This window comes from Marmota flaviventris, chromosome 19 (assembly GCF_047511675.1).
Source record: "Marmota flaviventris isolate mMarFla1 chromosome 19, mMarFla1.hap1, whole genome shotgun sequence".
NCBI classification, from domain to species: domain Eukaryota; kingdom Metazoa; phylum Chordata; class Mammalia; order Rodentia; family Sciuridae; genus Marmota; species Marmota flaviventris.
Genome location: NC_092516.1, coordinates 33,347,592 through 33,361,372, shown reverse-complemented (window position 1 = coordinate 33,361,372; position 13,781 = coordinate 33,347,592). Strand labels below are relative to the sequence as shown.

Here is a 13,781-nt window from a genome sequence, read left to right as displayed (position 1 = left end):
CTTGGTTTTTACTTTTGGGTGTAATAATGAATAAGAAGTAGCTTCAGGAAAAAATAGAAAATCAGTGTTTAGTGTATGGCTGTGAGAACTACATCAAGAGACCAAGCAAAAGAGTTGTCTAAACTGGAGAAGCAAAAGCTGTCTAGGTCAGACAATGCAGACTCTGGGACAGAAGTGGAGACAGTGAGTCTGAAGTCTGCAGCAGTCAGCTTGCAGCTCCAGAGTCACAGTGGCAGGTTTAAACAGCAGCACAGGTCTGCTGAGCATTGTCCTCTAAAATCTTATGGTAAGATCTTGATCATATACAATATATTGAGCACATAGAATGTTGCCTAGTACATTTTTGGCACTCAGATATCCTTTGAATGAATGGTCAAACATATATTGGTTTCCAGCTGTGTACCTACTAGGTGGTAGGAGAAACAGATAAATGACAAACAGATGAATAAACAATGTCCCTCTCACACTTGTGTACTTTACTCAGGACAGGGTAAATGATGTCCCTTAGGAGGGGCGAATGAACAAAGCCACAATTTCAGAGCTGAGGTGTCTGTGATTTCTACAAAAACTATTCACAAGGCCTCTGGGCTCCTTCCATGTGGGGCTTGCTTGGAAAAGTCAATCATTGGCTCCTCTTAAGAAGCTTCCTAGTCATTGTCACTGCCAGAATAAATATGGCTCAAAGGCCATTGGCTGCAGGGCCAGGCCTTATCCCAGACAATGACTCCTTTCTAGGAACTCACTTTTAAGTCTGATTTTCTTGGCACACAAAATAATAGGGCCCTGAATAGAAATTTCTTTGTATTTGAAAGGTAATTTATAGACATTTTAAGGTTATCCTTTATTCTTGGAAAAATCCTGTAACCCAGAATAAGTCCTTTAGTTGAAGAATAAAAATTTATATTATTTGTATACAAGTAATTATACTCCTAATTAATATGATATCTTAATTTAACTCTACTTCATTCCATCAGTGAGAATGCTGAGGCCCATGGAAACTAAGATACTGTCCAGGGCCTCTCAGCCAGTAGGGGACACACTAATGGAAAGGGGAGTCTGTTCCCTCTGATGTCTCTGGTCTCTGAGTCCTAGGGATCCAGATCTGGTTTTACCCTCTGGACCCTGTCCCTGACAGAGTGACAAGAATCACTCTGTCACTGATAAGCTGCTGATAAACTACCTCAGTGCTAACCTGAAAGTGTCTGAGCTTCAACATCCCCCTGGTCTCCCGAGAATGTAGGCAGCATGGGGAAGGCACACAAGCCATGCCAGGTCGTGGGGAGTGGCTATACTTCCGGGGACTAGGGACGTGCTGCCTTCTTTTTGCTGGATAGGCTTCCTTTTTACACCTCTAATATTCTTCCACATTCCTTCTTAACTTTACACACAAGTACTCTAGAGTCTGCCTAGTGAACCTCTCTCATCTGTCATCCAACAAGGGGTAGACAAATCATTTTGTTTTCTCCTAAGCAGTGCTGGTTCTGACTTTGAGGTATCGGGTGCTGGTACCTGTGGTACCTGCAATGCTCCAATGAGCCCTCTGGGAAGGTGGTATCTACAAGGTTAAAACGTGCCTGAGCCTAGGTGGAAGAAGGCTAAGACACCCTGCGACCCCCAAATCCTTCTTTTTTGGCAGAGGCTAAAATATGAAATTGCAGAAGTGATGACAGAGATTGACAACTTAACCTCTGTGGAGGAGAGGTAAGTAGTTTATGGCTGCGCTTTCAAGTTGCTTCATCTCTTTGCTCCCCACCTCCACTCTCTAGCTGAACTTGCCAACTGGTGTTTGCTGCAGGGGTGAGAGGACTAGGCCTGGGTTGTGGGGGCCTTTGGAGCTGTTCATTGAGTTTTCTGTCCCGGGCTCCTTCCCCCTCCTGGGAGGCAGGGCTGCAGCTCTGCCGTTTACTTCCTCTAAGACCTTGTCTACCTTTGTAAGTTTGGGAGTAAGCACAAGCAATCAGAAGTAACTACCTAGAAATAAATTTTCTGTATCATAAGAAACTGTGCTTTTTTATTTAAAAAAAAAAGTTGCTATTTTTCATTATTTTTTTCTGAAGAAGTATGTCTCAAGTTATCATATGTTAAAAAGAGCCAGAGTTCCCCAAGTGTACCCATGCTTTTTACTTTGTTGAGTTGTCCTGTGTTGTTGTCGTGAGAGGGAAGATGTGCTGAAGGGCTGTGACTGGGCTGTGTTGTGTGAAATGCTGTGTTCTCCGAATGTACCTATTAATGATTTTTTAATTATTTCAAATGAATAGCAAAACTACTCAGAGGAACAAACAAATAGCCATGGGAAGAAAGAAATTCAACATGGACCCCAAAAAGGTAAGAGAATACTTTCGGTTTTCTGGCATGTGAACGATTGATTATTCAGCTTTAATGGCTATCTCCCTTGGGACAGAGGTGGCTGTATCACCTCATAAAAAAGATGGGATTAACATTACATTTTTATAAAAACCAAAAGCAGGGAGGGGAGGTCTGGCTGTTCCTGAGCAGGGTGAAGCAGAAGCAGCCTGTTGAGCTGATTTCCAGGCAGAAAGGCTTTTATTGCTGTGTGAGTTCCAAGAACACACTCGACTCCAGGTAACTAGTAGGAACCACTCCCCGGCCATGGGACCCTGCAGGGCCCTTGCCCTCAAGGTTTATCTCCCTATATCTTCCTAAGAAGCTAGGCCCTCTCACAGGGACTTTTGTGATCAATGAGGGCAGAGGTGCGAGTGGAGTCCAGGTGCACAGTGTTTGTAGATTTCATTGTCAGGTGGGCTGAAGAGTTCAAGTAAGAGGACCTTATCCCTGTCTTGTCCCTAAGGGAAAGGTGCCTCCATGAAATAACACGGAATTCTCCTGATTGAAATGAATACCTTGTTCTTTCCTCAAGTTGGATTTTCTAGGAAAGCACCCCAAAACAATGAAACCTCTTGTTTTTGAGATTGAACTAAAAGATTTGGCAGAATCTGTAAAGCTTCTTAGAACACATGACTCAGTTGTCACATTGTTTTGGTTTTGAAAGAGAAGAGTAGACCTGCGTTAGTCACAAAGGCTCATGGTGGAGGAGAGGATAGGTATCCCATGGAAGGTCTAACTGAAGAGCTGGTTTATTCATTGCTGGTGGTCTAAGATTGGTATTCATTTATTTCTCTTTGCTTATTCTGATATTGAGCTTCTAAACAAATTAGTAAATTTGTTTGTTTGTTTTTTTTTTAATTTTATTTTTTTGGTGGTGCTGGGGATTGAACCCAGGGCCTTGTGCATGCAGGGCAAGCACTCTACCAACTGAGCTATGTCCGCAGCCCCAGTAAATGTTTCTTGCGGGAAGTACATTGTACAAGGTCTAAGGTTTGTAAACTCACTTTTTGTAAGTACAAATTCCATTGCAAATCATTTTTGAAGAAATATTTATCAAGCTGGGCATGGTGGCATATGCCTGAAATCCCAGCTACTTGGGAAGCTGAGGTTGGTAGGATCACTTGAGACCATGAGTTTGAGACAAGCCTTGGCAACATAGTGAGACCTGTCTTGAAACAACAAACAACCCCCTCCTCCCCCCAAAAATGTATATCATCGTTCCTTGTGCATGATTTGCAGATTCGGATTTTCTTAGAGCTTAGTATATCTACAGCTGCAATAGGGTTTTTGTTCAACTGGTATACTCTAGCCACCATAAAAAATTTCCAGTTGCTTTCTAATTCTCTGCTCTTGAGGCATAAATCAACTCTAAAATGGAATGGAGTTGTCAATTGGAATGATTTCTGTGCATTTGGTAATGATTCCATTTTTGGGGTTAGTAAGTTTTTGTTTTTGTTTTCCTTTAGAAGTTGAGTTTACTGAGTTAAATTATCAGCAGATTTCACAAGCATTGGGAAATATCCCAGGGTGCTTTGCAAAGGTGAATGTTTTGAAACTGGACTTCATGTTTAAAGGGGCCCAAGTATAGCACAGTGTAGCATACTCTGCTACAAAAGCATGGGTTGCATGTGCTGACCCCCATACAGGGGGAACCTAGTACAGTCAATTATTCCTCTTGTAAATAAATTCAAGTCTCATGAACATGCAGATAAATAAACGCTGATTTTGTTTCTTAAAGTGATGCTACCCCTGTGCATCAGGCTTCAGTTTCATGAATGTGAACTCACCTCATACTTTTGACATCTTCTCTGTGGGTTCTTGCTTGTCCTCTCACTTTTCATGTACCATGTGTCAGATTTATAATAAGGGCTAACACTGAGAACTTCCTGTTTTCCAGGAACTATGTGAAGGAAGCACTTTAATTAATATACTTAATCCTTACAGCAACCTTATAAAGTAGGGAGGTTCCATTTTAATTCTTGTCTCACAGTTTGGGAAAAAGCGCAGGACAATTAAGAAACACCCCACTATCATGAGCAAGGAAGACTCATGACTCAGTGCCTATAACCACTTGTGTTACTGAGCTTTCCATTGCTGTGAAAAATACCTGAGAAAAACTAAAGGAAGAAAGGTTTGTTTTGGTTCATGGTTTCAAAAGTTTCAGTCCACGATCGCTTCGCCCTATTGCTGTGGGCCTGTGGTGAGACAGAACATCATGGCAGGGAGCGTGTGGTGGAACAGAGCTGCTTACATCACAGCAGCTAGGAAGCAGAGAGAGGAAGGGGCTGGGGAGATACAGGCTTCAAGGGCATGCCAAGGACAACTCTCTCTGACTAGGTCCTACCCCTAAGTTTCCACTGCCTCCCAAGCGTCCATTAAACTATGAATTCAGCAATGGATTCACCCATTGAGGAGATCAGAGCCCTCATCATCCAGTCATCTTTCAAAGTCCCCACCTCTGAACACTGCTGCCTCTTAGGTCACATGCACTTTGGGGGGACATTTCAGGTCCAAACCATAAACTTACTACTTTGCTGAGCTGGGTGGGACCCTGTGGTTGGTTGGTAGGGAGCTCCGAATCCAGACAATCCAGTGTTCACAAGGTGGCTGCTCGCCACATCCAAGGAAGTAAGGATTTAATCAGGTTATGGCAAATTACTGAACAGGCTTCATTTATGTCCCTTTTAGGATTTAATCAGGTTGTGGCAAATTGCTGAATAGGCTTCATTTGTGTCCCTTTTCACCAAAAAGACATTTTTATACTAATTTAACTGGTTCTGTTCAACAACTTATTTGTAATCATGTTGCTCAGTAAATGTAGAGGCACATTAAGCCTGCAATGTGGATGAAAAATTATCAAAATTATTTGCTTTTAGACTGGTTCATGGTTTCAGAGATTTATGGCTGTAGCACTTAGTTTGGGTTCACTAAGGCTATAGACTATGGCTCAAACAACAGGTATTTATTTTCTCATAGTGCTGGAGGCTACAAGGCTACAAGACAAGAGTGCTAACATGATGGGGGCCTGGTGAGGCCCCTCTTTCAGATTGCAGACTGCTGCCTTGTTACTGAATCCTCACATGGCCAGGGCAGGGAGCTAGCCGATTCCGGATACACATTCATACTCACTCATTCTCGGGCTGGGGAAATAGCTCAGTTGGTAGAGTGCTTGCCTTGCATGCACAAGGCCCTGGGTTCAATCCCCAGCACCACCAAAAATAAATAAATAAATAGATAGGTAAATAAACAAATATTTTAAAAATAAAATAAAAAGGGCCAGAGATGTAGCTCAGTGGTAAAGCTACCCTGGGTTTAATCCCCAGTACCAAACAAATAAGCTCCTGTATTTCATGTCTGCCAGAAGCTTTCATGGTAATGAGTGCTCATTCCATTTCATTGTAGTTATTATTTCATCAAGTATCCATCAGAACATGTTTATCTGCCTTTTTAAAAAATATGTATTTTTCTTTTAGTTGTAGATGGACACGATATCTTTATTTTATTTATTTATTTTTATGTGGTGCTGAGGATCAAACCCAGTACCACACGCATATGAAGCAAGCGCTCTACCACTGAGCTACAACCCCAGCCCTGTTTATCTGCCTTATTATTGGTTGATTTTTCCAGTTTTTGGAGACTCTAAAATAGACTGCTATAGACAATCATGTATTTGAGAAAAAAAAAAATCTCCAGATGGACTATGTGGGTATGAGGAAGCCTGGCCTTGAGCCTGGGAATTTTAGCTAGAAAAGCCTGTCTAAATTGGTAGGAACAGCCTCCTGGCAGATAGATACCAGAATCCCCTGTTCCCTTACTGGCCTGGCCAATGTGCATCTTGGAACCAGCTCTGAAACTGTACCAGAGAGAAACTTTTGCTATCATGTTGGGTCCCTGGGGTTCCCCTGAGACAGAGCGCAACTGGGTCAGGCTAGAGGTAGCTTCTTGCTTTTTGAAATTGTCAGCTCTGCTCTGTAGGTCCTTAAAGTATGCATCAGTTTCAGCTGGTGTAAGATCAGTGGTAGCATATCAGTTAATGTGTTTTTGGTCTCAGGTAACAGAAATTTTAGCCAAAAAAATTGCCTTTTGATTATACAATAGATATTTATCTTCTCACATAGCTGCTATGTAGTCCATGGCTCCTAAGTGACAGGAACAAGGTGTCTGTGCTCATCTTAGCCTTTCCCTCATATGATGGCTGCTCTGGCTCAGGTCATCACATCCTTGTACAAACTAGGAAGAAGGAAGAAGAGCAGTGCTAGCTCCTGGGAATTCTTTTACCAGGAAATCAAAATGTTTCCCAGCTGTTTGCCATGGGCTTCATTTATGACTATTTGGTCAAATCTGTGGTAACAAGGTCATTTTGAATTTCAAGGGCAGCTGAGAGAGTGATTATCTAGTGTAGGATGAGAGAGAGAAAGGCATTTAGGTTGGGTGTTAGGTTGCCCAGCCAGCAGCATCCATCTCATGTGAGGAGTACCCCGACACAAAACAAATCATTTCCCAGGCTTAAGAAATCCAACATCATTATTACATTACATCTGCTTTTAGAATATCTAACAATCACTTAAAGTGGTTTGTTCAGCAACCCATTTATCTGTCTTTTAACCTGTTTAGTTCCCAGGGTGGAGGTATGTGCTTTTCTTGGCTGGATGAAATGTAGCATGGTACTGTGAAAGTCAGAAGTTTAGTGGGTCTCTGGTATTTTTGCTCTGACCAAATGAATATAATTCCATCCTTGAAAATTAAGTTTGAGTGGCACTCCTAATCATCATTTTCTGTCTTATGATCTTCAGGGAATTCAGTTTCTAATAGAGAATGACCTGCTACAGAGTTCCCCAGAAGACGTCGCCCAGTTCCTCTATAAAGGAGAAGGCCTAAATAAGACTGTCATTGGGGACTATTTGGGTGAGAGGTAAGTTAAAGGAGGATGGGCAGCTGCACCTGGGCCTACCCTCCATTTTGGGGTTCTTGCAGCTCCTTAGCCACAAGCATGGGTTGCATGTGCTGACCCCCATACAGGGGGAACCTAGTACAGTCAATTATTCCTCTTGTGTACTGTGTGGTAGGATGGGTATGGGGGCACTTGGGTCCAGGTGAGATCTGTGCCCCTTGGGGAATCGAGACAACTGACAGCACTGCTGCCTTTCTCAAAATCTTGGATAACCGGTTGGTCTTCTGAAGTTTGGCCCATAAATACCCCAGATGTCTCAGTGATTTTCTTCCCCATATCACGTGGGGTGTGAATGAAGGTAAGAATTGATTGTTCATATTTAAAGTAGAAAGCAGCAGGTCAAACTTACTTTCCCAACCTTTTTCACCAACAGTCCACTTACTGTGCTTAGCAGAGGTTTAAGCAGTACATGCCAAGTGTGCCTAAATAGACTTGTCAAGGGCCAAAGAGAATATTGTTAAAAGCCCAGTGGTTGCTCAATCAGATCGTTTCTGTTTCCAGCTTTTTATTAAAAATACTTAATCAGAAGAACATTCCCCAACTCATTCTGTGAGCTTTCTACTACCTGAGACCAAAACCAAAGACATCACAAGAAAACAAAGCTGCAGGCCAGTATCTCTTAGAATATGGAAATACAATATTTCAATAATGTTTTAGGGAGCTGGGGCTGTGGCTCAGCAGTAGTGCACTTGCCTGGTATGTGTGAGGCACTGGGTTCGATTCTCAGCACCACATATAAATAAAAATAAATAAATAAATAAACAAAGGCCTATCAACAACTTAAAAATATTTTTTAAAAAATAATTTTTTAGGAAACAAATCTAACAATAAATAAAAAGGATTACACACCAAATGCGATTTATTCCACCAGTACAAGGTTAATTCAGCATGCAAAAGTCAAAGATATATCAGTAGAATAAAGAATCTGACTCATGATCATTCCCATAACTGCAGAAAAAGCATTTGACAAAGTTCAACACTGCTTTTCATGATAAAGACACTCAAAAAAACTAAGACTAGAAAGGAAATTCCTCAACAGGATGGAGGGCACCTGTGAAAAGTAGCTTAGCATAATTAAGATCAAGAGCAAGACTAGAATGTTGGCTTTCACTATGCTATTCAACATGGTACTGGCATTTTTAGCCAGGGCAGTTGGACAAGAAAATGAAAATAAAAACATCCACACTGGGAAGAAATACAATTAATTCTTCTTTTTTTTTTGGTACCAGGTATTGAACATAGGGGCACTCAACCACTGAGCCATATCCCCAGCTCTTTTTATATTTTATTTAGAGACAGGGTCTCACTGAACTTCCTAGAGCCTTACTAAGTTTCTGATCCTGGCTTTGAACTTGCAATCCTCCTGCCTTAGCCTCCTAAGCTGCTGGGATTATAGACATGCATCATCACACTTGGCAAATGAAACTATTTTTATTTGTAGATAACATGATCCACGTGTGTAGAAAATCTGAAGGGGGTCATTGAAAAACTATTAAAACTGAACAAGTTCAGTAAGATTGCAGGATACAAAATTAATATACAAAACTGAATTTTTTTTTTCAGTACCGGGGATTGAACCCAGGGGCATTCTACCACTGAGATACACCCTCAGCTTTTTTTTATTTCTTATTTTAAGACAGGAGTCTGCTAAGTTTCTCAGGCTCTCAACTTCAGTCTCCCAAGTAGCTGGATTATAGCTGGGTTTCAGTAGCAATTAGCAAACTGAAAAGGATAACAAGAAAACAGCTCCATTATAAATAACAGTAAAAATAATAAAATATTTAGAAATATGTTTGGCAAAGGATACACAAAATATTTACTCTGAAAACTAAAACATTGTTAAAAAGAAAAGATAAAAAAATGGAAAGACAGCTCATGTTCATGGGTCAGAAAATTTAATATTGCTAAAATGGCAATACTCTCCACATTGATCTGTAGATCAAATGCACTCCCTATCAGAATTCCAGCTGAATTCTTTGCAGAAGTTGGCAAGCTCATTGTAAAATTCATCTGGAACTTCAAGGATCCAGAATAGCCACAGTCTTAAATAAGAACAAATTTGGAGGGCTGAGGTTGTGGCTCAGCGGTAGAGCTCTTGCCTAGCATGTAAAGGGCCCTGTGTTTGATCCTCAGCACCACATAAAAATAAATAAACAAAATAAAGTTATTTAAAAAAGAAAAGAAGAACAGATTTGGAGAACTTACACTTCCTGATTACAAAATAGACTAATGCTGCACTAATCAAGAGAATGTGGTACTGATGTAAGGATGGACATACAGAAGGTCATAGAATATAATTTAGAATAAAAAATAAACCCTAATATTTACTGTTAAATAACTTTGAATAAGACTTCCAAGGCAATTCACTGGGGTAAGAATAGTCTTTTCAACAAATGGTGCTGGGATAACTGAATACCACATGCAAAAGAATGGTGTTGCACCCCTCACCAGTACAGTTAAAATGGATCAAAGATCTAAGTGTAAGAAGCAAAACCACAAAACACTTAAAACATACAGGTAAATATTCATAACCTTGAATTATGCCAGGATTTCTTAGATCCAACATCAAAAGTACAAACAACAGAAATACTTTTGTGCTTCAGATGACATCAATGAGAAAGTAAAGAGATAGTCCTTTAGGAGAAAGATATCTGCAAGTCATATATAAATATAATAAGGACATATCTAGGATATATCCAAGATCCTAAATTCCCTGAATTCTTAAACTTTCAGAGCACCAATGATACTCAAAAATAATGGATTTTAGATCTTTTAATTAGAGATGTTCAGCCTGTATTGAAATCCACATGGCATGGTGGTGGATAGCCAAGAGGGTAAGGCAAAGATTGAGATTTGGTTGCTCCATCTCAGAGTAGGGAACAGGGGACTGGTGGAAGAGGAGTGATGGGAATCCCACCTTATATTCAACACCTGCATTTGGGGTGCTTCACACCAGCTTGCACCAACTTGTGAGCCATGACAGGCAAGCTTGCTCCCTCTGTGGAGCTCAGGCATCCTTCTGGCAGTGGGGTTTTGCCTTTATATCTCTAAGACTGACCCCTGAGGTGGCAGTGGCTGATGTGGTCACAGGCCTGCCACTCACTATCCCCGTAACCTGGCTGATGCTACCTCCTCCCACACTCAGCAACAGCAGGCATGTATACCCACAGACCTTCACTCTGAGTGTGCCCTGTACTGTGCCACTGTGCCAGTTTAGTGGGAATCAGCTGACAGGTGCATTGTCAGACAGGGCTGGATCCTCAGTTTTTCTTCCTGTCTCCTAGGACAGGGTCTTTGTGGTCACTGCCCTCCTGGGACAGACAGGAGCCATCAGGACCTTGAAACAACATCAGAGACTGCAACACCACACCTTCCACTTTCAGATCCCAAAGAGAAAGATGGAGAGAAGTTGGGACATGACCTTGGTGCCCTTGCACTTATCCTTCCCTCCCTCTTTCACCCCGCAAGCCCCAGATGGGGGAGCTGCCTGTGAACAGATGGCACTTGCCCACAGCCATGTCTAGTATTGACGCTGGCATAGGCTGTGGTGTTGACACAGTCAGTGAACTTGCCTAGAGAGTGAACACTGGTTTTCAAGCTGCATTTTTTTAGTACCAGGGATTGAACCCAGGGGCACTCAACCCTGAGCCTCATCCCCAGCCCTATTTTGTATTTTATTTAGAGACAGGGTCTCACTGAATTGTTTAGTGCCTTGCTTTTTGCTGAGGCTGCCTATGAACTGGCGATCCTCCTGCCTCAGCCTCCCAAGCTGCTGGAATTACAGGCATATGCCACCATGCTGGCCAGGCTGCATTTTGTAGGCTCTCTCAACTAGGGCAAGTCACAGGTGTCTCTTGTAAAGTACAAGTGTTTTGAGAATACTGGCCTACATTAATTCCAACACTCTGCTACCCTCAGGTGGCCAGTGGTGGGCGCAGGTAGAACCCCAGCATTTTGATACTTGGGGTATCCTCAATATATCTTGTGACCAGGTCCTGTGGAGCATCCTTCAGTTAAGAGCCAATGGCACACATTGTTAAGTCATTTCCTTTTTGTTGTCATTTATTTTCATGATTAGTTTTTAAAAGCTAATACAAGGTATTGTTTCTTTCCCAAGCTTTGCTTTCTGAGCCCAGTATTGTACCTTATGGTTCATGGCCTTGAGCAAGTTAATTTACTTTTCTGAGCCTCAAAACCCCCATTGGTGAAATGGGGGTAATAATAGGCCTTGCTCATGGGGCCATTTTAAAGGTTTCAGGGTGCACACTAAGCACTGGGTAGGCCTCACAGCTTGGCATCTAAGTGGAACCGATTGGCCATGATGGTTGTCCTTTGGGGAGATTTTAATGTTCTTCTTCCTGACTCACCTACTATGAAAGTACACTCCTAAAATCCTATTAATTCTGTTTTGTTTTAAGCCTGAGAACAAATTTTATAGTAAGAGGACAATTTTCACTTGTAGTCATATAAAATTAAAATTGCAAAATCTTGCTGTAGGACGTGTCTTTTTTTTTTAAGTCATTGAGATAAAATACATTAGACTTGAATTTATTTCCACTCTTTCCTAGGGATGAATTTAATATCAAAGTTCTTCAGGCTTTTGTGGAACTCCATGAATTTGCTGATCTCAACCTTGTACAAGCCTTAAGGTTAGTGTTTGGCTGCACCCTGGGCATAGACCAGAGGAGTCATGAGCAGTAGTGGCTGTTGATTCACTCCAAGGAACTCAGAGGGAGCCTGCAAGTCCTACAGACACTGGCTGCTCATTCCCATGTTCCTTCTGCTGCATGACATTCTGCAGCCCTGTACAGGAATTGGAACATGCACACAGGGATGCAAATCACTCTTTCCTCCTTGTAACTTCCAGTTCTGCATCCTGCTCGTGGTTTCTTTGTTGTCCATCATTTTGAATGACATGCAGGAGTGTGTGTGTGTTTTCTTCACATATCTGCTGCATGCTCTAGTTGGTGTGACCTTAACATCACCCCAACCCATTTTCCACTAGACTTGGCCTTGAGCACCAAGCACAAGGGGGTTACCCTTATTGTTCCCAGGAGGATGTAGATCTCCCACCATCAGAGGCCACACTCTGGCCTGTCTTGTCTAAGGAAAGCCAGTGTCACTCTGAGTCACGCAGGGTGGATGGAGGAGGACAGTGCTTAGACACTCTGTGCAGCCCTGTTGGCACCCACAGTATACTCCCTGAATGCCCACTTGAACAGCTGGCCCTGCAATCTTGGTGGCTGTCTCTTTGTCTTTATCTGTTGTGTCCTGGCTGGGTGGCATGGCTCTTCATCTGGTCTAGGTACTAATTCTGACCCACTGACCTATGTAGGAAGCGGCGGCAGGGACAGGCCTCTGGTGGGAGCCACCTGTCCTGCTCCAGAGCTGAGGCTATCATAGCCATGTCTTGTCTGTTCACATTCTAGACCTCCTTCCGTGTACTCTGGTCTTATTTACATGGTCTTATTTACATTGTGGCCTCATTTCAGCTGCAGACTGAAATACGTGTGGTGTTTTGTGTGATGCTCATAACACAGGGTCAACCCGGGGCTGAGCCGTGCACTGACGGTGCACAGACACAGGAGGCCTGCAGCCCTGCTTTCCATTTTCAGACTCAGTTTTTGAAAACTGTTCATCCAGAGAAAGGCACAGGCCTGGGAGTGTGGCGGGTACGTCCACAGCACAGCCAGCATCACCTCTGTGGTGCCATTTATTTTGGCCAGTTTCTGATCCATAGCAAAAGGCCAGGAGAGGGCAGAAAGCTGCCACTTCAGCTTTACTCCAGTGGGTCCTTGAGTGCTGCTTGGCTTGTCGCACTTCTGTCATTGGGCCTATCCCAGTGTGCCCGAGAGTGGGGCTGCTGGTCTTTGGGAGTGCCCCATAGAGCTTACATGGGGCAGAGAGAGAAGGGATAATAGATATTTCTAAAACCTATGTTTCATGGCTTATCAGGAGCTAGTTGCTATGGCAGCAAAAGTGAGACTGGATAAGGGGTCCTCAGGCTGGTGGCAGGGAAGGCTAGGGTGGCTTAGGGCCGAGGACGGTGCGCTGATGGAGCAAGCAGCAGGGAGGGGCCCCTGGGTGCTCCTTTAGTTTGAGGAGTTACCTGGAGGCTTTGGGCTTTTATTCTGAGGAAGTCAGAGGTGTGGGGCTAACTGAAGCCATCCATTCTGTGGAGCAGGGCAGGAGATCATTTGTCCTGGTGGGGGTGTGTTGCTGACCAACATGGGGCAAAGAGGGAGAAAGTCAGCAGTGGCCCAGCCCAAGCCAGCTGTCGTGATATCCTGGGATCAGGCAGGATATTGAGTCTGAAGCTATTGAAGCAAGTCCTCAAAAAGAGGGACCCAAGTGGCAGGAGTCTGTAGAGTGAGGGCATTTATGGGACCTGCAGAGATGAAAAGCTCAGAGGGAGGGGAGCAGCATCTGATCACTGCAGGAGCAGCACCTTACAACCAAGGACAGTCCAGAAATTAGTTGGAGT

At 42.9% G+C, this 13,781-nt stretch overlaps 1 protein-coding gene across 5 annotated transcripts in view; it reads left to right on the top strand.

Moving 5' to 3' along the window:
* Positions 1-13,781, top strand: part of Cyth3 (cytohesin 3) — a 93,157-nt gene that overhangs the window by 62,578 nt on the left and 16,798 nt on the right. For all 5 annotated transcript variants that reach the window (XM_071605525.1, XM_071605526.1, XM_027953283.3 and 2 more), the window contains 4 exons: positions 1,637-1,701; positions 2,259-2,325; positions 7,140-7,258; positions 11,866-11,946. In XM_071605525.1, coding sequence (XP_071461626.1) covers positions 1,637-1,701; positions 2,259-2,325; positions 7,140-7,258; positions 11,866-11,946 — 332 coding nt within the window. The remainder of the gene's footprint in view (positions 1-1,636; positions 1,702-2,258; positions 2,326-7,139; positions 7,259-11,865; positions 11,947-13,781) is intronic.